The sequence below is a fragment of the Emydura macquarii genome, unplaced genomic scaffold (genome assembly GCF_026122565.2).
Source record: "Emydura macquarii macquarii isolate MOO-44397 ecotype Brisbane River unplaced genomic scaffold, CSIRO-AGI_Emac_v2 contig_1477, whole genome shotgun sequence".
NCBI lineage: Eukaryota > Metazoa > Chordata > Testudines > Chelidae > Emydura > Emydura macquarii.
The window spans coordinates 13,310,790-13,337,656 of record NW_027131614.1 but is presented as its reverse complement, the minus strand read 5'-3'; the positions used below and the strand labels follow the sequence as shown (position 1 = coordinate 13,337,656).

The following is a 26,867-nucleotide window of genomic DNA, read 5'->3' as shown; positions in this document are numbered from 1 at the left end:
CGCAGCAAAAATGATAAATTGTTGGGTTGTAAAAGTTCTTTTAGAATTAGTCCAATAGATAGTCCAATTGTAGAATGTTCCAGTTTTCTCATGAGAATTAACAGGATAATCCAGAGCATTCATGGAGATCTTAACCTTATGACTTGAATTCCCCCTGATGGAATCCAAAAAGGTCTAAAATGACAGAATTGGGGCCATATAGACTTTTTATAGATCCCTCCCTAGTAGGTTTATTGATATCTTCTTCATAGCAGGTACCTCCTTGAACAATTAATAGGTGATTACTTGTGGCTTTATAACTAGCTACATTAGCACAAGGCAATTGGCAATCTACAACCATTCACAGCTATTTGCTACTTAAACTACAAAGAGAAATAAAAACAAAGGCATTGCTACAGTCAAGTTCCATCTAAATGTTAATATCTTCTTTTGATTTCTAAAAAAACAGAACATAGTGATAGACAGGAATTATTTGGTTACATTGATCATCACTAGCAAGATAATAGGTAATTACAGATTTCTATCTACTTCCAAACTCTTAACAATGCAAGTTTAGCATTTATTTATTTACAGTGAATGGCCCTAATTACCATTTGTATCTTCTTCTAAATGTCCCCAAAGGTGGTGTTTGGGTTATCCAGCCTGTTAGTGGCATAACCCAGCTCTCCACCCCCCTCCAGCTCAGTGTTGCAGAAACTAATGAAGCTGCCTAAACCACTAACATACATTAAGTGCATCCATCTGTGAAATACACCACCACAAAAGGGCATAGTTTTCAGTTGTTCATAGCTTTAACATGCAATTAATTTCCATTCAAATTTAATTCTGGACCTATTCAAAAATAAATATGTACATGTCATTCTTTAGAGTTCTTTGAGTTACCTGTGTGACCACTTTTTCCACTCATACAAAATTTGAAAATGGCTGAAGAGATTTTTCCAGTTTCCCAAATAATGCATCTTTGGTCAGGGACCAAGAATGGAAAGTTTCAACCTCAAAGATTAATTTTTCCAGGAAGGTACAAACTTTTGAAAACCCTGAATCATCATCTCAAACTATTTTGTCACAGACACAAACTCCTCCTCTGGCAGTTTTGTGAATGTAGCCCTTCATTTTCTTTGCTTTTACATTAAAGAGTGTTCAAAAGCAAAATGGTTTGTTTCAGGTAAAAAAAAAAAAATTTTTCATTCGATACAAAATGAAAATGTTGGGGTTTTTTTGATTCACCAAATATTTTGGATTTTCAGATCAGGTTTATTTATTTATTTTATTTAAAGATCTTTCAGAATTTCCAGTGAAACAAACAAACAAACAAAAAAAAAACCAGCTATGTGCACCAGCTTTAATTCAGACACACATGGAACCTTACAATGCCATATTTACCAAGCCCATTTTCATAGGAAAATTTCACTTACAGAAAATGGAACTAACGGAGATATTTTAAGCATCAGAGATATAACAAACATGGTATTGCCCAAGTTATATTTTAAGATTTCTTAAGTTTAGATTTTCCTTCCCCCACCCACCAAAATAAACCATTGCCATTTTTATATTTACCTATAGACACACATCATTTGTAAAATTTTGCTTTGAATTTTAAGTATTTTAGTTCACTACTTCATATCCCATGTTGCATGTTTACTTGTATGTCTTACTAGGTCTCATGTTGATTTCTTTACTTTCTTCCCCAAGTGACATCTTCTAATGTTCAAATCACTAACTCTTCAGAGTTCAGCTTTAGTGCATATTAAATCCTCTCTCTAAAGCACCTTTGACAGCTTTCAAAATGTAGCTGCATTAAATACTTACTTCATTATTCAAAACAGGTGTGAGGTTGAAAGGTTCTACTTTCAAATAAGGTTCTTTCATTCTAAAGAAAAACATTTCCTTAAAGCAAAAGTGTTAATAAACAAACTAATACATAATGACACCTGAGAAGTTATTTTTCCACTTATGTATTACTACTATAGTGTGCAAGTAGCATGTGATTTAAATTTAGGTGTGCTAATAGTTAACGGCATTAATGAAGACCCAACCATCACCCCGTTAACTTTTTTAATTTTTAAAGAGGGCAAGTAATTTTAATTTTAAAAAATAATTAACAAAAATCTGTGAGATGTGAAAGGCTAGACAAAAAGTTGTACTTCATAAAGTAGAAACAGACATTTTAACTTATAATTTTAATATAGCAATCAAAGTAAAATTCCAAATACTGTACAGTGAAGTGTAGTATCGTACACTATATACTGTTATAATACACTATTGTTACATTACAGATAAAAACCAAATGTAATTAGTACAGCAATCACAAATAAAACAAACCAAAATGTGCTGGATAACAGCTAGTGCTGTAAAGATGGTACAATGTCTATGCTAATTTATTTTTAATTCAACATGTAAAGCACTTACTGTTTAAAAATATTTGTTTTCTAAATATATACACTATTAATGCTTATTTATACATATTTTAAATAGCATTACCTCCAATAGTGCACTCTTTTTAATTTCTTGGCAATAATCCTAATTAAAAATAAAATAAATCTGAAAATACCAATCATGTTTCAATCTTTTATTGCTCTACCACAGGCATAAGGGCTCAGAGGGAATTCTGCATTCTACAGATTTTATGCAACATCTTAAAATTGAAAATACTCAGTAACTGATATTCACAAGCAAAACAACATTAAACAAACCACTATTGGTGTTCTTAAACAGGAGGCTCAACTTCATGTTAATATTGTACTACAAATGTATGTAGACGCCATAATTTTAAAAAATTGTCAGGTGCCAAACAAATGTACAAACGATAATGGCATTTTCCTCACTCACTCACATTTTGTTCAGTTCTGCTGGAGCATAGTGCTGAAACTCCTACACTTCCAAATATCGAATTCTGAACGGTAATACCCAGCATTTCAGTGTGTTCCAAAGAAAAGGCAGAATTAGTGAGCAACTCTGCTAATCTTATGGTGGTGGTCTAGTTCCCCCACCTTTTTTTAAAAAACATATTTTGAAGGTTTTAAATTAAACAGATTGGTTTTAAAAATATGCCCTATGTATGGAGTTAGCGCACAGCTTCAGGCCGGTGTACTTCTGTGAAGTTTGCTAGAGTATTCTCTTGGAGGCTACAGAAACCTTGTTTAGACATTAACACAGCCATACCTAAATATCGACCTTACAAAAAGCTGTTTTATGTTCACATGCTTGATCTGTGGTTTTAAAAATTCCACATAAGTATTAAACCACACAATAAATAGATATGTAAAATAAAGGACTGCCTTTAATTTCAAAGATGATCAGAATCCTTTAAGCTCTGCTATATGTTTTACATCTGATGAGAGACTATTTAAATGTGAAAGGCTCCAAAAAAATCCAACTGTATGAATGAGTGTCTTTGTGATTGCAAAAGAGAAGTCGTCCCAAAGAGTATATTATAGTAATCAATGCAGCATTTTAAGGTACATCAATCTATACTTCACTCAAGCAATGAAATTCAAATTTTAATTCCCAGAGAAATATAAAACAGTACATATTCATAGCCAACCATTATAACAATACTGTTAAAACCTTGCATTTGGCTGGAAAGCTAACTGCATGCTGTACTCCAGTGGTTTCCAGTATGCATACCAATACTGATTCAAAAGCATTTGTCCAATAATCTGGGTTTCACTCCCTACATAAGCAAATCTTTGCACTGGGCCCTAGCATATTGCCACTGCCTGCCTCCCATTCAAATTACATAGACTAACCAGCAATGGAGCTTGGGCTACTCCAAAACTTAGTCTCATTTGTCATGCACACTGAGTAAAAGTTGGCAGACCCTGGCTGGGTTAGTAACTAGTACAGTTGCCCAAAAATGTTGGATACTGCTACTGTGTTTCACACTGGTGACTCTGCAGCAAGTATTAGTAGGCCTGATGATAAACAATACTGACTGTTCTCTGCACCTTTTGAGAGAAGCCCTACTCACACAGCTTTATTAACCACTATTATGTTACTAAAGCTCTCCTCCTACCAGCACGCCCCATTCCCCAGCATTTTTCTGACCCTATTTGGGAAAGATGACAAGCACACAGGTGGTAGAAAGACAGGCACATACATATACCTCAAACTATTTAGGCCCATTAGCATTCAAATGAAACATTCGCCCAAACTTACAAGTATCAGGCCTCTTTATTTAATTTCTTTCATACAGATACACCCCTCTCCAGGGCACAGATAAAATCTAACTTAGGATATATGTTGGAAGGTCATCTCATGAAAAACACTGATGTTTAAATGCATCAGAAAGTTAAGTGAAATAAAGAAAACTGCAAAGAAACATGTACATTTATTGCAAGCTTGCATGAAACTAGGGGAGCTCACATCAAGCTAAAAAACAAGCTTCAATTACAGTTCTCAGGTATCCTGGAGCTTTATGAACATTTCTTCATATTTCTTTATTTCACAAAATGAAGGGTTCTGAGAGACATGATTTGTGATGGGTTCCAGACATCTGACACTAATGCTGGACCAAAAAACAATGAGTGAATAATCTGCATCTATTTAATTTCTGTTCCTATAGAGTGTGTGAAATGGTTTAACAGAATAAATCAAACAAAATCAAAGTCAAAACTGCTCTGAGCCTTCCTCTTCAAGCAATAAGATGTGTGTGTGCATACACACTTAAGCAGTCCCTCTGAAAATGCAATAGGTAGCTAACAGGTACACACCATCCCTCTGAATAGGACTAAGAAAAAATGGGATATGATAAATTTTAAAATGCATGGAAATAACAGACTCTCCCACACCTCCTACACATACTTTATTTATGGGGAAGGTTTCTCTCTCCTTTCCATTGAAGAGATTTTAGTGTGTGTTTAACAAATTCTTATATCAGCTAGACTCACTGCAAAATCACCCAGGAACCTTCTCTCTCAACCCCTGCTCATTTATAGTAAATTTCAGGGAACACTATACTGCTGCTAGTCCCTTTTTATAACACCTCTCGCCATGTGGAGATTGTGCCTTCTGTCTCCACGTACCATTTCTGTCCAGGCTGCAGCAATGGACACTAGCTCAACATCTGAGGTTATGGCAAGCTTCCAGCTGCTGCGTGTGCATCCTATTTCTCTTTGGATAAGCACCGTCAGTTAATCAATGCACCAGAAAGGTCAATTTTGGTGCCAAGTTTACTGCATGTATTGCAATTCTCAACCAAATGACTAAATTAGCAAAAGGATATCTTTTAAATTAGCATTTATTCATGAAAAGGTGATTTTTATATTTTACATGTAAGTAGTGAACTACCTTATTAAATATTTATTCCCTGAATGAAAAGAGGAAGCCAACACACAATGTTTTAACATACTAGTAATTTAACGAAATTGGGACTATTATATTTTAAGTGACTTGCTTCAGGTACTTTTTCATATAAAAATATGTCCTCGGTTAATTGGGACATTTTATCATAACGGTGCTTAGAATTTGTTTCTGTTGATGTGACTATAAATGTAAAAAGTGAAGTGATATTTTTCTGAATGCAAACATGTTTATAATACAAACTTAATATCTGTGGAACTAGTAAAAACCCATGTGTACACAAACACAGACTTCAAATCTAAATGTTCTAAATTCCTTTGAGGCTGTATTAACATCTTTTGCCTAATCAAATTTAGCTTAAGTCAGAGAAAGCAGCAATAATGCACTTAAAATATGAATATACAAGTAGAAGGCAAAGTGAAATATCAATACAAGGATAAACATTCCATCTTTATGGAGCACGCACAGCGGCTGCTTCTTAAGAACTAGTACTGTAGACCTGATGAATATGCTACTTAAGTGGATACCAGCTTTATCATGAACTGATGCAGGGAAATTTGCATCACAAACTGAAGCGATGCCAATAGAAACAGTAGTCTTTATGGGCACGGAAACAGTACATATTTTCTGTTTCCATGGAATTTAAAAAATGAGCTACTAGAAGCTCGACTATCACTGGAGAACATTTTAGAACAATGTAACTCATTCAAGAGCTATTTCTTTTTAGTAAATTCTGTTAATTCCACATGCTCTGAAAACATTAGCCATTACTTAACTATAGCCACCATTTACCAGTGCTAATAATCAAAATCTTTAAGAACTGATTTGTTATTGATCTGTTGTAACTTCTTACGATACTTTCCAACCTCTCTCCCACACACCCAGTATCAAAAAAATTGCATGGCAAAAAAGTGCATGCTATCACTTACTAACAGAGAAGTGAAATGGCTGTGTTGGCTCAGACAACCATGCGTAACTGCACCGCATTCTTCTTACACTAAGTAATCTTTCTAATCTTGCTCAAACTGACAATATGCAGAAGTTAAAGACACCTTAATTATAGTTACATTTATTCCAATGTTTTGACAAGCACATACAGGAATATGGATACAAAAGTGTTTAAATATAAGGGAATGGCAGCATCATGTAATTAAAGTGCTGTATATATTGTTTTATGAATTTTAACATACAATTTAATTTCAGTTGCTCTTTTGAAATTAATGTAAATGTCAGTTTACACTATAATTTTGAGTGGACACAGACATCTGGGATAACACATTAACTTCGTCAGTTTTGTACTTTTGCTGTGTTTCTAGCCTTTTTGGTAATCTTAAATTATCACTAAGAACCTCACATTGGCTTAAATTTTAAGACTTTCATGGAAATAAAATTACAAAGAACTTTCAATAACCCACATCTACAGCAGATATTCATCTCAGTGCATTTTCTAATAGCTAATTTACAGGTAACTGAGAGCCAGCCTGGGCACAGCATGGAATATTAAAAGCTATTGCCAATCACACACTTGTTATCATGCACTGAATAAGAAGATATAATCTTTTAAACATACAAGATTTAATGACTAATCATTTTATGTGGCCCAGCCAACAAACATTACATTTGAACAGTAATCTCTATCCTTAACAGCTTTCAACCAATCAAGAATGATCCATCGGCTCAGCTGTATTAACAATCCCTGCATCTTGACTATCCATCTCCTCAGCCTCCTCAACAGAATTTCCTTTTTGTGCTTTAGGCCTTGTGGGGAATGTTGCTCCCACTGAATTTGCCACGTTACCAGCAGTTGTTTCTGTATTCGAATGTTCGGTGCCACCTGTTATGGAAAAAGATTCGGGCAAACCAGCCTGAATGCTCCCAGTTTTAGGTGATGAACTCACCACTTCTACTTTCCTTTGTGACAGATCGATTGATGCTGACTGCTCTGCATTCTGATCCCGCAAGTGTCTGTCCATTGATGCCTGAATAGAAGAAACCATTTCCTGTAACTTTTTTCGTTGTGCCTCAATCAAGGTAGGGTCAAGCTGCCTGCTGTCTCTCATTGTCACTACTCCAGGAGCTATGCGGATAAGCTCACTGTTAGCAGGAGCAGTTGTGAATATAGGAGGCTCTATTGTAGTGGGACTGGGACTAAAGTCTGTTTCTGTGCTATGCTTTCTTAAAAGTGGTTTTTCCCTGGTTCTTTGATCAAGTTGGTGGCTACTAGATGCAGATCCTAGTGAGTGGCCCTTTCCTTGAAATGCAGTTATGTTATGCAGTTGCTCAGACTTCTTTTTTACTACTCCACCGCTACCTAATTTCAGAAGTCCATGTGAAGGACTCGCTTCCCTGCTTCTTGAAATAGCCTCTGCTCGTACTTGACTTAATGCCTCTTTAACCAAGTCTTCAACATCAGGACCAATAGGGAAGTGCCCAGCAGCATCCACACACAGCTCTAATCTATCTTCTGCTGCATTGTACACAAAGTTTTTACCTGGTAGATAGGGAAAACTACAGTGCTTGCCATCAGCCAGACCTATAGAAAAGATGAAGGGAGGAAAAATCAACAGTTATTAATCAATTTTTTGTAAAAACGTACTTATATTATACAGTCAAATTCAAAATATTAGTTACTGTATCAGAAAGCTGTAAAGCGATTATAGTAGACCTATTCAAGCACAATCAGATGATTTATGCAGGCTCTTCATGCAGTGACCACCACATTAGATGTATATTCTGTGCTAATCTACAGCAAACATACAAAGATGCACCACTACAGGTTGGAATAAAGAATACATGGCAAAATATGCAATTGTGATGTTTTGTTTGCTTACTCCACACAGGTGGAGAGGTATGAAGCTGAAAGCTGCAGTATATGTTTCCAGGATTCCAATAATTCTTAAGAGCCGAGACAACTAATGGATAGGCTGAAGATAGCTGATTTCAAAACGGAATTTTTCAGAAATGACTTCATTTTTAAATAATGCTGCTTTTGAATACAAGTTCTACATTTTAAGAAGCTCTCTGATTTGGGGCATGTCTTTACACTAAAAACTTAAGTTGACCTATGTTAGGTTGACTTACAGCCATACAGTAATTACTGAGGTGGTTCATATCCACACTGCCCTTTTTCTGTCGGTGGTGCGCGTCCTCACCAGGAGCACTTCCACCAACTTAAGAGAGGCAGTGGGGGACGGGGGCCTGAGCGCCTGGGCTCTCAGCTCCGCACACAGCTTCTTGCTGGGAGTCAAGCTACTGCCCCGAGGCTCCTGGCTCCCCACAGGGAGCCTGGGTGCAGCCCCAATGTTCTCAGCCCCGCACCAGGAACCCAGGTACTGCCCCAAAGCTCTCAGCTCCCCACTCCCCACTGGAAGCCCAGCTCCTAGGGCAGTGCTGCCACCAGCAGCAGCACAGAAGTAAGGGTCGCATGGTATGGTATTGCCACCCTTGCTTCTGCGCTGCTGCTGGTAGTGGCTTTAATTTATTATTATTGTTGTTGTTATTATTATTATAAATACATGTAGTGGATAGTAAGTATTTTGGGGCCAAAATACTTGTGTTTTCTATGTAAGCTATTTATTGGGTTGGGATTGACCATCAACGTTTACAAACAGGTCCTGATCCCAAAAAGACCATTTGTCTAAAAAAGACCATTTGTCTAAAAAAGACAGGCATTCAGCATAGAATGGCAGTGACCCACAAGAATTGGACACATTTCCAGATGAGTACTACAAGGAAGTAGCAATTTGAAATAAGATTAACTATAAACTCAGGCCAGACAGGTAAAACGTCAAAAAGTTTTGTCAAATTTTTCCAGTCAGCGAGACCTGTAATAGATACTCTCAATTGCTAGATTTTGTATGTCTACACTGCAGTTAGACACCTGTGGCTGGCCTGTGCCACCTGACTCAGGCTCACAGGGCTTGGGCTAAGGCATTGTTTAACTGCAATATAGACATTCCGACTCGGGCTACTACCCAAGCTCTGGGACCTTCTCACCTTGCAGGGTCCTAGAGCCTGGGCTTCAGTCCAAGCCAGACCAGCTACACTGCAATTAAACAGACCCTTAGCTTGAGTCGGCAGGCACAGACCAACCACAGGTTTTTAACTGCAGTGCAGACATACCCATAGTCACTAGAAGTGGAGGGGGAGGGGGAAGAGTGCAGTATCAAGAAGGTTTCTATATTACGGAGATTGTGGGAGGATTTTGGTAAGCTATGTACCTTACAGCATTTAGGTCTTAAGAATACGGATTTTGATACTTAAATATCTTCTTCTCAGAAAAAGAAAGGTCAATGAGTCACAGAATGATGTCTCAGTCCACTACACGTAGTGAGTCTACGAAGTTGTGGGGGTTCTTTTTGTTGTTTGTTTTAAAGAAACATGATTCGTGTTATAAAACTACGGGTGGTGATCTACTACTCCATTGCCCATCTGATTCTGCAACTTTCCTGCCCAGGCTGGTTCAAGCAAGGTTGGAGTGCCACGCAGTCATTTTGACTAAGCTCCCAAGCTGTTGTGTAGATATGTCCCGATTCCTCAGTGGTTTCCAGCTGTCACCACAGAACACATAATAGCTCATGCAAGTCTGTCACATGCAGTGCTGGAGTGAGAGCAGTAAAGCAGCACTTCAGTGCTGGTAGGGCCCTGTGGCTTAGAGGCCATCTGCCAATAAAGACTTTGCAGCACTGCCTGAGCCAGCTCTGTTCACCGCAATTCTCATAATATACCTACAAAATTTTCAGTATCAGAAAATGGCAAAAATGAGCGTATTAGTGGCATTTTCTTTATATTCTCTTACAATTCTTGAAAAAAAATAGCAGAAATTATTCAAGGGTAGAAAAATACAGAAAACCACATCAGAAGAGTTACATGCCCACAGCTTCCATGATGCCAATGGGAGATACACTCCTTCACATACATTCAAGAGCAGAATTTGGCCTCAAATTGCTACTTTCCTCAGTGGCCACTAAGTGCTTCAGGAATAAAACATCTGTCTTTCCTACAGCACAGTCAGATTTAACACATCTGGATTTATTTATTTATTTACACACACACACACAAAACAGCTCATATGGTTGAGTTCTATCTTCACACGAAACAGCTCATATGGTTGAGTTCTATCTTCACTGGCACTGCAACTTTCAGCTGGTTTTAAGAATGTTTCCATAACAGACTATTTTCTCTGAATAGATGGACAGGACTTGAGAGTGTAATGGTATCTATACTCCAGTATAAAACTTGATTCTGTATTACTATCCCTTACAGAACATAAACAGACTTGCACTCCTGTTTCTCATTTGAACTAATGATACAAAAGTTTCATATTTAACTTCCCTAGCGAGCACAAAGGAGCAAATTCTTCTTCTGTATATTATTACTAATAAGATGACCATGGCAATTTAAAATACCCATACCACTTCAAAGCATCATTTGCAATTTAATGTTGACACTTATCCTATTTGCCTACCTTCTTAGACACTAATACTGGAAAAATAATCCATGGCAATGCAGCAACATTCAATTCAAATACAAAAGGTGCCTCTCCCCACACTTTCTTTTTATGTTTCCTCACTTGGCAATAGTGACTTCTGGGTCAAGCATTTCCCGTCACTTAATGACCAGCTGGTGTTTGGCTTTAACCCAGGCCCTCAATTCCAGCTGGTTATTAACTGCCCAGAAATGTCCTCTCTATCAGCCATTGTTAAAACAAATTCACTAGCTACACATAATATACCATTCTTCACAGCATGGATTAAACATGCAGAAAGATGGAAAATCAGAAAGAAAGATTGTCATAAGATACTTGTCTGGCAGGCATTATTGCCAAGACTAAGCATTAAGTGGAAAATTGTGGGCATGAAATATCACTTAAGTATTAATTAACTTTACAGATTTCTGTAGAAGAAAATGGAGTGAATTGTGGACAATCTAGATCAATGATGAATCATGCTCATATTAGTGCAAGGCTGCCTCCAAGAGAAAAACATTTTTCTATACACTATAATTAAAAATGTATTTAACATAAAATGAAAAGAGGATTGATGCAGTACAGTTGTCTCAAGCCAGAATCAAGAGTCTAGTTGAGATTGGTAAGACGGTATCTAGAAATAAATCAAGTGATGAGAAAGCAGTGCAATGAGTGTCAATCTAGATGAAGCCATAAGAACTAAGTTGTACTGTGAGTGCAGAGACTTGGGTAAGAAAAGCCTAGTATTACAGTGAAGGAACTTAAAGAGAAGCAGGTACAATTAATAGCACAACTTCTCAGAAAGAACCATTATTTCATTTGTAGACAATTGTTTTCCAAGATTCTTAAATTAGTTTCTGAAGAGTATAACAAGGTCTATTCTATCTGCTTGCTTTGGTCTTTAGTGCATGTCAAATTACTGGTATTTTCCAACAATACAAGAACATCCACTTCATATATGAAAATGATTTAACAATGTCACCTATGCATTTTAGAGCACAAAGAAGAACAGAACTTTGAAAGCCTCCAGATATCAAAAAGCAAAAAAATCACTATATCTTCAGTCTGCAGCCTCATGCCATGCAAAGCTATGAAAATCATGGCACTTAAACCCAGTTCTCTTGAAGCCTTCAGCAAAAAAGAGCAGCTAACATATAGAAGCTATTTTCCTTGTTTATGCAGCTCAGAAAGCTTAATTGAAGATACATGGCTGAACAGAGACAATTTTCGAAAGAAAACTGAATTCTGGGTAATTTTCCTTCATAACTATGTGTAACTTTGCCTTGAAACACCTGCCAACAATTCATAACCTCAGAATGTTTTACACAACTACCAGGCTTACTGCTATTATAAAGTATCTCATACATAGTTACTTTATTATACCCAGATTAAGTTTTAAAATAAATATTATCTAGTCATGTAGACTATATTTAGGTTCCTAACATTGTGCCCCATCACTATAGCATCTGAGCACAGTACCCCTATTAGTAAGAATGTAGGGAAGTTACACAAAAAGCCAAAAACTGTATTGTGTTAGCCATTAATGTTGGGGTTTGTCTGTTCACTGCTGGCTTCTTTGGCAACCTAAGGCCTTGTCTATACTCACGGTTATGCCAGCAAAGTTTTGTTGCTCTGGGGTGTGAAAAACAGCTCCTGAGCTATATGAGTTTTGCCGGCATGAGCACGAGTGTGAACAGTGCTATGTCGGCGGGAGACACTCTCCACCGACATAGCAACTGCCGATTATTTAGGGGGCTTTATTATGTCGGCAGGACATAATGCGGCTAAACTCACACTTATGCCAGCAACATTTATATTGCCCGGGGGGAGGGGAGAGGATTTTTCACACCCCAGAGCGACAACGTTTTGTCAGCATAACTGCAAGTATACACAAAGCCTAAGAAGCAGTATAAAATGCCGCTGGAGACTCTGAAGTGCTGATGTTCCAGTCAATCAGTACTTTGAGGAGGAAGGATGGGTGGGCACAATGGAGGTGTGTTTTCCTCCAGATTCCATGCACCTGAGGCACCAATGAAGTAGTTAACTGCAATTATGATATCTGTATAGAAAAGGTCAGTGAACCAATTCAGCAAAACTGCATGAGAAGGCAGTGTTCTTCCACTACACAGGTTCCAATTCCAGCAGCTCAGATGTGCAGTTCAGAGATCCAGTAATTTCTTCTGTAAACTGAGAATGATTCTAAGAAAGGATTCTCATTCTATGGAATTTTCATACTCTTAACACTAAACTCACAGCTATTTCCCTCATAAGCATTTCAAGTTCCATGCCATTTTTAAGAAGAAAGTTTCTTGCAGAAATTCAAAAGGTTCTTTTCCATGACTGAGAAGGATTGGTTACAAGTGGCTAAGCAAATCTGTTTCACATGACTAAAAAGAATGGGAGCCAGTTTGCAATCCCACAGACAACTGTTGCTGATCCCCTTTGTGAATCACAATCCACATGTTAAGAACCACTACTCTAAAAAGTTACAAAATAGTATTTAAAGAAACAAAAGCATTTACACAAGCTACCATGAAAACCAACTACCCATCAGTTCACTTAATGTGATTGTGGTTCCCGCGTTAAAGTGCGTGAAAGAAAGTTAATATGTACCTGGTGCATTTTAATAGTGTTTTAAAAATAGAGCAAAGAAAGAGACTCTTGCAAAACCTAAGTATGTTGGACACTGAATCAGCAACTAGCCACACAAGTTCCAAGCCTATAGGATTTCCGTGATTCAGTAGTCACAGCTCTACAGTTTTGATGCGTGAAGTCCTACAGATTTTAACAATTTTAATCTCAATATGTTTTTTAAAATGTTGTTTTCTCATGTAGTATGCTTTTTACTTCATTTTCCCCCATGTTGGTTCTTTACTAATTTTTTCCATTTAATTTATTCTCTGAAATGAGGGAGCACTGGAAGTTGGTATGGCATTATTAAATTGAAAGAATGTGTTATGGTAGTACAACCTAAAGGCTTAGCTATACTTAAAAAAAAATTGGGATGCTTGAAGTGCAAAACATCCCAGGATCAATTTTCTCAATCTTAAAGATTTGAGAAAATACACTCCAAGATTTAAAAAATTTAACCTCAATAAAGTTAGAAACAAATTGTACCTGTAGTTTTCTTCATTATGCTGTGGAACACCCCACCCTGCTGAAATAAGTGAGGAAGCCCCTTTGCATATGACCAAACATCTTCTCCTGTAAGACAAAAAACAAAGTAATAGTTAAAAGCAAGCAGTCATATTTAATGACAGACACTTGAAAATTTTACCCTATGTGACTTAGGAACTTAAGGCTTATTGAAAGATGATAGGATTTAGGACCCCAAGTCATTTTTGACTTTTGAAAAATTTTACCTACAGTCCAGACACAAGTACTCTTCACACTTAGAACACAAATAGAAAGGAAACATTAACCCTGATGTCCCAGCCATCTTCTATTCAGGTGGCATGATTTCATATCTCATTCAAAGGATGCCATCTTTGACAGTGCAGCACCTCATAGTGCTACAGAGACGCAGCATGAATCATGCCAGGGTCTGGAATCTCAGAAACCTAGCTTTTGGCCCCAGCTGTGCCAATGATTTACTATGAGGACCTGGCAAGTCAGTTAATATCTCTGCTTCTATTTCCCATCGGCAAAATAAGGAAAATGCTAATCATTTACCTGCCTCACAGGAGTGAGAAGCAATTTATTTAACATTGTATTGTGACCAATTGGGTCAACAGACATTACGGCACTATCAACATTTAGTATCAGCTCCAGTTCTGGAGTGGAACTTGAACCCAATCTTCTGGCCCAGAAACAAACTTTACTGGACAATTTTTTTTTTTTTTTTTTTAAGAGAACTAATTTACTTTTTCATTTGGTACTGAACATTCTGAAAAAGTGAAATGGAAAAGTATTCCAGACTTAAAAAGGAAGTATTTTAAGAGCCTTCTGCAGATCTTGCAACCTAAGACTGAGAAATAGATGGCTGTTTAACACTCAACTTGTCAATTGAAAAAATCTATAAGTAGCACAAAGGAAATAAGTTAACTGTATTTGCTGTTTGTACGAAGGATGCCATAAAATATCACCCTTCTGTATTTTTTCAGTCAGTGTGAGATAAGAGTTAAAACACCAAGTAAGGTAAACTAGAGAGTCGCACACTTCATAGCTTCTATAGGCTGAGCTCATTACACACACCAGGGGCTTCATTGCATCCCTCCATTTCCCCCCTTCTCCACAAGCTCTATTTGTGCCACTCTCCCATCTCCCTTAATTTCAGAGACTTCCTGCAACTCCCTCCCAACCTACCCATGCTAGGGGTTCCCCTTTTCACCACATGGCAGGTGTTCTCTATATCCCCCACTATCCCACCCCCCAAGCCAGGGTCTCCACGCATGTTCCCATTTTCTCCCCCACTCCAATTTTTATTTTTTTCTTTCTGTCTGGGAGAGAAGTCATTCAGGACATCAGCATTTTAAAATTGTATTGGCAAGGTAGGCAGAATTGAGATGGGGAGGTAATGTTATGCTGGAAAGTGTTAATGGCTGTCATCAACCAGATTTTTGATCTATAGATCCATTATAGAGGTGGTTGAAGCTGATGCCAGAGGCTCAATGTGTCCCGCATTGAGTTTTTCTAATTTTAACAATAATCAAATGGCTATGTCTGCTGATTGATGCCTAGAATATTCCCTGAAATTTTGGAATTAAACAAATGTACTGATCAAAAGTTATCAAGTTACAAACAGATAGAAATGCCATTGAATAGAGCAGAAAGCCTGGTTTCTCCCATCCAACAAATAGGACAACATACTGTTGCTTCTATTCAAATATTTTCTCCCCCACTTCTTAAAAAAATACTTTCAATCACTTCAATCAGAGAAGCTGCCACTACCCTTTCAAAAGCAGTCATATGATAAGATTCACGTTTCCTGCAATGCAAGCTCCATATATCTGCCACACTTAAGTGCTAACACAATATATAGCCAGATCTAGGTGCGTCTTAAATTATCCTAACAAAAATGCTAACAGCTAGTAGAAAAAAAGATCATCTGATATTTACAACTCACAGCTTTGCTATGATCATGCAACATGACACTGTAAGCTCTTTGGGATAGGTACTGTCTTTTTATTCTGTTTGTACAGCACCTAGCACACTGGGGTCCTGGTCCACGACAGACTCCTAGATGCTATGATGATACAAATAAACTATAAAGATATTCTAAAGACAAAGTTCCAAATTTTAACAAATAATGTTGCAAAATGTATATGAACTAATATAGACTGTGACCAGCTAAAATGGCATTAATACCACACTTCCATATTCATCAGCTTTTATGATGGTTTGGAATCAAGTAGTTTTCACACTTCAACAAATTCCACTGCACTTCTCAAACAAGCTCACTAAAAAAAAGTGTATTTTCCACACTTTTTGTAATCAAAGACTAAACTGTGTTTTTTTGCACAAACTTTCCAAAACATTCATCCTCTGGCTGAGACCAGGACTCACAAATTTCAACCTGGTAGGCAAAAGCTATATGCAACCCACAATTGTAAATTGCCATTTACAATTAAAATACTTATGTAACCTTAACTATAGGTCTTAGTATATTCCATCTATAAAAAGCTTCCCCTAAAAAAAGGCAAGAGGAAGTTTAAGAAGAGCTGGTAGTTGAAGAGGTTTCCAATTAAAGAAGATTGTTTCTTGATTCTAAATACCTGTTCAAAGCCAGCAAGTATCTAGTCTTCCACAAGTGGAGTACTGATGGAGATTGGTAAAAAAACAGCCAAAGAGACTTTGGGCCCATTGACAATCATAAAAGAACATGGACCCATCTCATAGATGGTTGGTCACCTCTCTAAGTACACCCCAAATCTTGGAAAGGTTTAAAAAAAAGAGTGAACATTCTTGTTTTATATATACTTATTTTCATTTAGGCTGGGATTTTTAAAGGAAAATAAGGGAGTTTGAAACCCAAATCCCATTGAAAGGATTTGAATGTAATTCCCATAAGTGCCTTTGAAAATCACCAAGCATTAAGCTACAGACTAGTGTTTTACCTAACACAGCTTTATAAAAAAAAGCAAAAATAAATTGAGATAGGTGCTCTTTGCGTTATAAAAAGCATATTACAGGGACATTTAAGTGTTCCTTTAACTGTGTTACTAACAGTAATTCATTATTAAAAGAGAAAACTAATGTTTTAATTTACTTTTCGCCCTTATGATATGCAAACAGTAAAAGCAGCATATTAATCATCTTTGTCAGCAAAAAACTCCCAACAGTTTCACTTTGTTTCTCATGAGTTTCATTTCTCAGCTGTTACACACTATAGCACTCTTGGTGAGTTCACAACACTACCAGGAAATAAAACTTGTTTCCATCTAATTAAGATGTGGTCCTAGCAATTCTGCTCTTGTTAAACTTAGCAACCTTTTTATTTCTTTTTTAAAAGATCTAGATCTTTTTTTTCCATTGATTTGTGTATGTATGATGAAATCAACATTTACTGATAAAATAATCCAACTCTTGCAAGCCTAATTGGCTCTGACACAATTATATACAATCAACTTTGTTTCATTATCTTAAAATACAGCCTACTTCTAATGTTGGTCAACAGTAGAGAGAGGGCTTAGTTAACAAGTCAAATTAATTTCACTGGTATCTGTTGACATATACTTTATTCCATAGACCTGGGTCAAATATCTAAGTGTTTTTTGAAAAAGTTACTCCAAAACTGGTAAAATTTGTCCTTTATCAAATACTATTCAAGCAACCAATTACTACAATACCTCTTCCTTTTGTTATATTTTTCTGATTTATTCTTTCCTGACCCCTCTTTTGTGCAGTAGAGACTAGTTTATCTTTAGTATTGTTTCTTCTTTTCCTCTCTGTTTTCTGTCGCTTTCATCTCCCTTAAAATCTTTATAGATACTCATACCATGCTTCTTTTTAAAATTTATCCCATTTGCCCTTCCATACACAAACCTGTCCACTCCTATTCACTTACCTAGAGAGTTTGAAAATCTGACCAGATAACCAACTGACAGGGGACTAAACCTAATAGTCACAGATCAACATGAAGAGGAGATCACTGTCCAGCAGCAATGCCCAAGTGACAAACCAATCATTCTTCTCCTATATCCAAACTTGTTGGAGAAGAGGAAAGTACTGCAATTCTTACCAGGAACTTATTCCTGAATTTATTCTTATCAGCCTTCAACTAGTAGATGTCTGATAAATTTCAAGTTGCCCTGCCAACACCCTTTGGCTACTGAACAAGTCAAAAAGCCTTCTCTCCGTTCTCCCACTGTCCAACCATCACTACCACACATACGGCTCATGGGCAGGAGGTTTCTCTACTAATCTATGCTACTCTTCTCTCTCAGCTTTCTGGCTATTTCAGAGGGGTTCTTTGTGCTATCTTACCTCCCACACCAGCCTACATTTTTTGTGTCCTCCTCCCCTCTTAGGGTATTGCCTACCCTGCAATTGAACACCTGCAGCTGGCCCATGTCAGGTGACACGGACTCGCAGGGGTTAGGCTTACAGACTGTTTAAGTACAGTATAGACATCCAGGCTCAGGCTAGAGCCCAGGCTCTAGGGTTCTTTGAAGGGGTGGAGCACAGAGCTTGGACTCCAGCCCGAGCCCAAACACCTACACTACCATTAAACAGCCCCTTAAGCCCTAGTTCTGAGAGCCCAAGTCAGCAGAAATGGGCCAGCTATGGATATTCAATTGCAGTGTAGACATACCCTTTATGGCTCCAGAGCACCCTTCTGCTGCTCAGAGCTTCCCCAAGCAACAGCAAGCTGAAGTTTCACCACTGCTCACGGGGTTCTAAGTAACCAATACACTGATAACTAATGAAATATCATTTTGACTCTGCTGCAGCTTGGGAAATCTATGACCAGCATCAATGAAGGCATTGGAGCTGTGTAAGGCTTCAGACAGATGGTACTGCATCATTTTACATCCTGTTCATATATGGAAGGTTCTCTTATTTCCACAGTCTCTCAAGCCAAAAGGACTAGAAACTTTTTGAACTAAAAGCTTTGATTTTGCAGAATGAAATGACATTTACCTAGGACAGATTCCTGTTTGCCCCAAGCAAGTGGATTTTTCAAGCACTGCAACAGAGGAGCATCCTAACTTATATGCTCTTTTATGTAAAACAAGAATGAAGATGAGAGCACACAACATAGTAATGTCAGCCATTGAAAAACATATGAATGGATTGTGATGTTTTAATGAAGAGATCTCAGATGAGAAAATAGAGGGGGGGGGAATCATATCTGGACAGTCAGATTTCTTTTAGTGGCACTGTAATGCTGTGTGCAACTCAAGTATTAGTAAGTTACCTTTGGGGTCTACAAATTTGTCCTGTGTTGCTGGATTGGGTTTTCTTAAATGCTCAGAAGATAGATTTAATAAGACTGTTGGTCTATTAATCTGGTAGATCATGCAGTAGGATTTAGCAACCACCTCAGGACTCCACAAGTCAGAGATGATACTCTTAATAATATGGTTGACTATGTTGATTACACAATGGTCATGGATTCCTTAAGAGCAGGCTTGTGCACTTTAACTTCAGATATGGCTAAAAGAGGGGCAGTGTTGTATTCACAGGAAGCATACGCACCTGCTTTCTTTCAACAACATGAATGAAACAGCCTAACCTGTATTTATTTTATGTATATTTCAATTACAACCCTACACGGTCAGATCATGAATTTGGCGGGAGGAGGAGGAGAGAAGAGACACTAAACAAAATCAGATATCTGAGCTTTCAGTTTAGGTCTGTTGTACTGTTTTAACTAAAATCAGTTTTAAAATCAGTTTAGTTAAACCAGTGCAAGTCCCTATTTTGACACACACAGCAGTTTAAATCTGGTTATATCAGTTTATCCTACACCTGCTAATTTACCAGCACATGCCAAACTGATTTGAACAGTTTTAGACCTGGCTGGTGAGTGTCCACAAAGGGTTTTGCACTGGTTTAACTAAATTGGTTTAAAAAAAACACCTTTAGTTAAACTCGTCCAACCCTGTGTTTAGAATAGGTCTTAAGGAATGGAAAGTAGATCCTTGGGGGGGATGGGGGACTAAATTTTGAGCACAGCAAAAACTGGGGAGATAGAGTCAATTTTACACAGGTCAGATCTAAAGCGTAAAGCAAAAGTCCAAAAACAAAACGTGAAGTGTCCATCTTAAAGCTCTGTAAAAACAACATCATTTAGAAGTTAGAGGAACATGGCATAAATGGTCAGGAGAGAACTTATCAAGATCTTTAGTTAGCTTGTTGATCTAGAAATATTTGTACCAGAAAGAGAGCTTTTAGTCAGTCAAATAGGCTGAACTGGTGTTCCTTCAATTAAAAAGCCCGGACACGGTTTTCCCCAGTGTCAAAGAAAAGTTTTCCAGCATCCAGAATTACCAGCAACAAATTTTCAAAGATGGATTTTCGTTGTAGGCATAAAAAGGTTAAACGATATTCAGATATGTCTTTTCTCTCTACCTCTTCTAATCCAAGTTTATGGTTTTATTGGCAATAGCAAATACTATGCTATTCTCTCACTCTGAAATAAGAGGCACATAGACTCTTCAGACTTAGTAACACTGTTCTTGGGTCAGTAGCTAGGTGGCAACTGAGAATCACTTATATGGCCCATCAGTTACTTCCAGTAGCAAAAATCTCCAACTTCTGGAGAAGGGACACATCTGGGGAGGACTCTGCATTGCTACAGATAATTCTTTTCCAGGTATCTGTCTGGTGGCTCTTGCCCACATGCTCAAGTTCTAACTGATTGCCATATTCGGAGTCAGGAAGGCATTTTTCCCCAGGTCAGATTGGCTGAGATTCTGGGGAATTTTCGCCTTCCTCTGCAGCACGGGGTCCGGATCACTTGCAGGTTTAAACTAGTGTAAATGGTGAATTCTCTGTAACTTGAAGTCTTTGAGGACTTCAGTAACTCAGCCAGAGGTTAGAGGTCTATTTCAGGAGTTAATGAGGTTCTGTGGCTTGCAATGTGCAGGAGGTCAGACTACATGATCACGATGGTCCTTTCTGACTTTCAAGTCTATGAGTCTATATAGCCTCATGCAGCATGATGGCTGAAAGTATCATTAAAAGAAATTAAAAGAATTTTCATAAAATTGTTTGAAATCTTGGCTGCTTGATCAATTAATGAATGGAACTAAACTCAGCTGTAATAATACAGTAGTAAGAAGCCAGTTGTCAGCATAAGTTTTCTCCGCAAGTAATTAGACCGAAGTATGGTTTTGATCAGAAGAGTGACTATGTAAAAATAGCATCTTACTCAATGGTTCTGTTTTATGTAATCTGTCATAGCTGCTTTGTTTTAGAGAAAAAATAAAAGTGCGTGGTACCATTTATTCCTATTAACACCGAAGAGCTGATACAGCCATATGAACATGAGTTAGACTCTTTTTCTAGCTTGTACATCACCAAAATTGTTAACCAAGCTCCAAATGCAGAATCTTAAACTAGTGATGCAAGAGTCAAAGCATAATGAGTCTCAGATCTCAGGCTGATTTTGCAGTGTTCAAATTTAACAATATTTACTTCTAAACAAAGTAAGTTTGATACAGAAATCATTGAAAAAACCATACAGAACCCCAGCATGCTTTTTCAGTATCAGTTACCACTGCATTTTCGCAAGTATTTTCTGCGGATCCTGTTATACATTCTGAGTGTGTATTTTAGGGATTCATCTTAAAGGAAAGGAAATTTTAAACCTAGATTATTCCAAAATGGGCCCTTGAGACTGTAGCACATATGCCAAGCTAATGTCTTGACTGGTAGTTCAAAATGTTTATCATACAGGAGAACCTGGGTGGAGACAGACTCATAAGAAATCAAAATAAGAAGTTATGAGCCTCTGACATTGCACTCTCTGCTTATGAAATTGTTTTGTTTTTAAATATCACATTTTAGTTTGTTTTAACCATACTAATTCCTTCAGGCAAAGGAGAAGGCCCAGTCCAACAAAACAATCTAAATATTATTATTCAGCATGCTTGTCCAGCTAATGTACTACAATGAATGTTGTACTTCCTGACAATAAGGGAAAGGAATTGTTGTACTGAGTAATGCAAAGCCATTTCAGTTTAGCACACCAGTATATTAGTGAGACAGAAACAGAGCAGAGACAAATGGGAAAGAGAGACAGAACAGAAGAGAAAAACAGAAAAAAAAAAAAGGAAAAATAAAAACCAACAGTACTAGAATAGTCTCGTTAGCCACCAGAGGAGTAAATTTAGACCTCAGGAAGTGAAAGAAGCACTGAAAAAAGCTTGAGTCAGCTGAGCCAAGGTAGGAAAAATTAAAAGAAAAAAGGAAGCTAAGAAGAGTCCCTTGTTTCGGTATTACAACTACTTCAAATTCACATTTTTCAATTGTTTTCAAGTGAAGCTTCTCCAACCTGTTGATTTGGGACTCAAATATATTCAGCTTCTTCCTTTACATAAGAACAGCCATACTGGGTCAGACTAATGGTCCATCTGGCCCAGTATCCTGTCTTCCAACAGTGGCCAATGCCAGGTGCTTCAGAGGGAATGAACAATCATCAAGTGATCCATCTCATTGCTCATTCCCAGATTCTGGCAAACAGCAATTGGTATCTTTGGTATCTACTGCTTCTCCTTTGCTTACACTAAGCCAATTGCAATACCGAACTACTGTTCCTCACTATGCCTGAGATTTACATATAAAGTTAAAGCAACTTAGCCAAAGTGCAATGTTGCATTGAGTTAACTAACCAATGCTTGTGTGTGACAAGCCTTAAGGCTTTATCTCTGTACAAAATTAAGAGTTAGGTAGCATCCAAACTGCCAATTAAACAAAAACTATATAATTATTTTCTTCTGATCTCTTTACTCTGCATCCTCTGCAATCAGGGTGGGGGCAGGAAGAGTGTAACTTGTGCACACACTATATCTTATTTCAGGAGGGACTGGGGGAAAAAACAGAATGAACTAAGAGGGCTCCACAAAGACAGAGTAGAAGGTATTTTCTGTATTGTGTTAAAAAAGTTGAGGTAGCGATACCTCACAAGACAAATTAAATACAAATTAAAGTTAGTCTTACCCATTAATGTTGCTAGAAGACACAAGGAGTACATTTCTTTATCAACCTGCTCTTGCAACTCTTTAGATGATATTTTACTGGTTACTGCAACATCTTCATGTTTCACAGCATGTGCTGAGGGTGCTGAAGTAGGCTGACTGCCTTCTTCCTTACCTTTGAAGATCTCTATAGTTATTTTGTCACCATGCTGCAAGGGAACAGGTTCATTTTCCATTCCTTCCTTGGGTGGCAGAAGCTCTTTGGGAGGAAAGCCATAGCGAATACATTGCAAGTATGGAGGAATATTAAATTCCCTGGCTATACTTTCCTGCAGCTCCACGAATGTGGTTGTGGACTTCAATGTAAGCATAGACTGTCGCCCATCATTTGTTGTTATTCGGATCTTCTTTTCTTTTGTAGAAGTTGGAGAATAAGGGGTTTTTGTAGGCGTAGCAGGAGCAGATGACGGCCCATCATGAACTGCGCCAGGGGAAGTTGTCCTAGGTTGCCTCTTTTGTTCTTGTTTTAATTTTTCAGTTTTCCGTTTCTGCATTACAGAAGCCTGGTCTGCAATGTTCTGTTGAATAGTTCTTTCAGTTTTACTCATATTTAACTCTTCCTTGTGCAAAGTTTTCATCTTCTGTCCAGTAAGAATAATTTTGGTTGGAAGTTGCGAATCTAAGTCTTGTCCTTGTTGTATATCATCAACTCTTTGTGCATGAGCACCATCAATATTCACAGGAGTATAATCATCAGGGTTCTTTTTAGCAGTCTGATGCAATATTGTATTGACAACTTTTTGAACAAGAATCTCACTACCAAATTCACCAGGAAAATGTTTGGTAACAAGTTTCATTGCAACATCATACACGTTACTGTTAAGAGTTGTATCGCTTTCATACTGGAACCAATATACCGTCTCTCTCACCACTCTTCCACCCCATTCTAAAGTAATAGGAAAGGCTTCAGGGAGATTGTCATACTCTTTACCATCCCAATAGTGCTTGAATCCACAGCCACATTTGCCACCAGTGGATCTAGTATTAGTTCTGTCCCCATCCAGATACACAACAGATCCATCTCCTCTGACACGACGCACCAAGGTACCATGACACCAGTTACAAGCAGTCAAACTACTCAGAATGTAGTCCGGTACCAGGACATCTTTCGCAGAATTATAAGAGCACACTAAACTGTTCAGAGGGAAGCTATAATTTTTATCAGGCCTCAGTTGGCCATGGGTACTTTTGGCCAGGTTATAGAGTTTCCCTCCTGGAGCCAGCCACTCTGGAGGAACATGAAGTTCTGAAAGAGCACCACAGATTAGACACTTGTGAAGGCGGTTGTCCATTACTGCTTTTTTGGCAGCTGCAGTAACATCTTCAGGCTGAACTCCTATTACACCAGTCCTTCTATAGAAATACTGATGTACATCAGCTACTAAACTGGGGTGAATACCATGTTTACTCATGAAAACTTCCTCCATTGCAGCAACTAGCCTCAGTAAGTATTTGTCTTGCAAACTTCTATCTCCTCCAATCACACAACCATCCTCCTCCAGTTTGATGTATTTTTTTATGAGATCCTGAGGAACTCCCCAAGCTTTAGGAAGTAATTTCAGAGGCAGTTTAGGTAAAGCAGCACCTTTTATTCCAACCAGAGGAATATAATGGTTACGTCCAGAACTACTCCACGCAATACAGATAGGTTTGTTCAACATGCCATCTTTTCCCATGCATTTCTCTACGGGTATCAACCCAGGCAGGAAAGTGGCTGAGTAATCTCCAGAACTACGCATTCCACTCAAAGAATCCAGCAGGATGATCGGCCGGTGAAGCACATTGGCCAAACCAAAGATGTGAATGTTTCGCAGGCCCAGTGGCACACCTTCTGGAGGGACAAACAAAGGGTCACACTCACTGATTATGTCCTCCCACTCTACTGCATCAATGAAATCATGGAAGAGAGCCTTGTAGCGGCTCAGGTTCTCCTTGAAGTGCTTCTTCAGGTTCTCCCGGAGCGCATGCCAGAACAGCTCCCTTCCCACCAGCGCCCGTGAGACAGCGTGGACCAGGCAGTGGCCATCACCATCCACGTGAACAGGGATCAGGCACTCCTGGCTATTGTTGGCTTTCTTGATGTCCTCCAGGGTGTCGTGCAGGTAGAGGAGGCTGCCGGAGCGGTCCTTGCCATAGCCCATCGTATCGACATGCTCAGGCTCGATGAGGAAGGCACGGTCGCCCAGGAGGGCGCAGTCAAAGACGTCCCCCTGGTTCATCTCGGTGAGAAGCTTGGCCTTGCCCGTTTGCTTGTCCATGCCGTAGCGGGCCAGGATGGGGGAGAGCAGCTTGCAGTGGTAGTTGGACAGGCCCATGACTTTGACCAGCTCCGTGTTCTTCCTGGGAGGCCCCCCGCCGCTCACCCCCAACAGCGCGTTCCGCAGCAGGTTGTGCAGCACCAGGTCCGGGTCCGTCACCTCCTCCACCCCCAGCAGCTGCCGCTGCTCGTGGCGCTGCCCGCAGTCCGTGCACTCGATGCTGCCGCTGCTCAGCGGCCCGTGGGCTGGGAAGAACAGGCGGGCCTGGCAGCTGGGGTCCGGACAGGTTCCCGAGAAGATGCGCCGGTCCCGCTTCTTCGAGACCGGCGGCGGCGGCTGCTGCTGAAGAGGCGGAGGAGGCGGCGGCGGTTGGGACATCGCTCCGCAGTGGCCAGTCTCCCCCCCTCGCTTCTCTCCCCTCACAGGCTCATCCCCTCGCTCGGGTAACGGCCGGAGCCCGACGGATTCCGCCCCCTTCCCCAACCGCGGCGCACCAACCCCCCCACCGCCACGGAACGCGGAAGCCACCGGCACGGCCGCTTACTGCTTCTTCACTGCCCCGGCCGTTGCCCGCAACGCAACGGCCTTCCTCCACGCAGACGGCGCAGGCGCGACGCTGCTCCGCCAGCCGGGAATTGTAGTCTTCTCCACGACCGGGGCCAGCCTGTCGGGAATTGGAGATTGGGCGGTTCCAGAACTACGAGTGCCGTCATGCAATGCGTTGGAAGGGGGGACGGGAGAGAGGGGAGGAAGGCGGGGTTAGCTCCCAATGGTTTCTGGGAGATTGAGTCTTTTCTTTTTTTGGTTACTGGGTCGGCCCGGGAGGAGGCTAGCGGAAGAGTACACGATTCCCAGAATGCTTCGCGGCATCCTGTTTGCTTCCTGTTTTCAGTGAGTGGGGCAAGGGTCGGTGCTGCCCTTAAGGTGACACATCCATGATGATGCACGTCCCCCATGTGTAAGTAGCAGCAAAGGTAGTGGGGCGTGGTGCTCCCAATTGGCAGCTCCTTATCGCTGACACCCAGGAGTGTCTGGCTCGCTTTCTTTCTGCCTCTGCCTGTCTGGCGCTGATGAGCCCCAGCGAAGCTGAGCCATGAAGAGATAAAGGCACTGTAGGGCCAATGTTCTAAAGCCTGGTGCAGTAATGATAGATGTGGAGCAGGGGAGAAGACACTAAAAAGGAGGTGCACTTGGAAGAAACTGGACTGAATCCTCAGTACTTGTCCTTCCACACGCCCCAGTAAGCCACTGGGCATCATGGGGACTTAATGCAATACTTGAGGGACAAGGCAAGGGAGGGAACAAGGTGAGCCAGAGAGATAAGGAGCTAGACTGAGAAATGGCCAAGAATCTCAGGAGGTGTACAGGGCACCCCCACAATCCAGACATGGTATGGCAGAGGACAGGCAGGTGAACTGGTTTGGCAGGAGATGAGAGTCACTTCAGGCTTAGAGCTGGGGCAGAGTTTTCTGGATGCTAGTAAAAGCTACAATTAGTATTTTAAAAGGATAGATGTGGCCTCACAGGCAGGACTTATATGGGGGGTGGGGGAGAGGGAAATGGTTTGTACTCTTCCAAATTGTGCTCTCCCACACACTGAGAGGAGTTCTAGTCACGCGAGTCACCAAAATGAGAATCTGCTCATAGTAGATTGGGCAGATATTCAAAATATAATGGTGCATGTTTTGTGAGATC

The 26,867-nt window shown here is 39.5% G+C and overlaps 1 protein-coding gene across 2 annotated transcripts; it reads right to left on the bottom strand.

Annotated features, from left to right (window-relative positions):
• Window positions 1-6,358: 6,358 nt before the first annotated feature.
• VCPIP1 (valosin containing protein interacting protein 1) lies at window positions 6,359-25,723 on the bottom strand. Of its 2 annotated transcripts, XM_067553674.1 has the most exons (4): window positions 22,877-25,723; window positions 13,886-13,972; window positions 7,793-7,834; window positions 7,046-7,280 (listed from the first exon to the last, which is right to left on the bottom strand). In XM_067553674.1, exons 1-4 carry the CDS (start codon window positions 25,548-25,550, stop codon window positions 7,183-7,185), a joined length of 2,901 nt encoding a protein of 966 aa, XP_067409775.1. In that variant the 5' UTR covers window positions 25,551-25,723; the 3' UTR covers window positions 7,046-7,182. The 2 variants fall into 2 exon arrangements, with proteins under 2 accessions (XP_067409773.1, XP_067409775.1); XM_067553672.1 differs by having other exon boundaries at window positions 6,359-7,834.
• Between the last annotated feature and the right edge of the window lie 1,144 nt (window positions 25,724-26,867).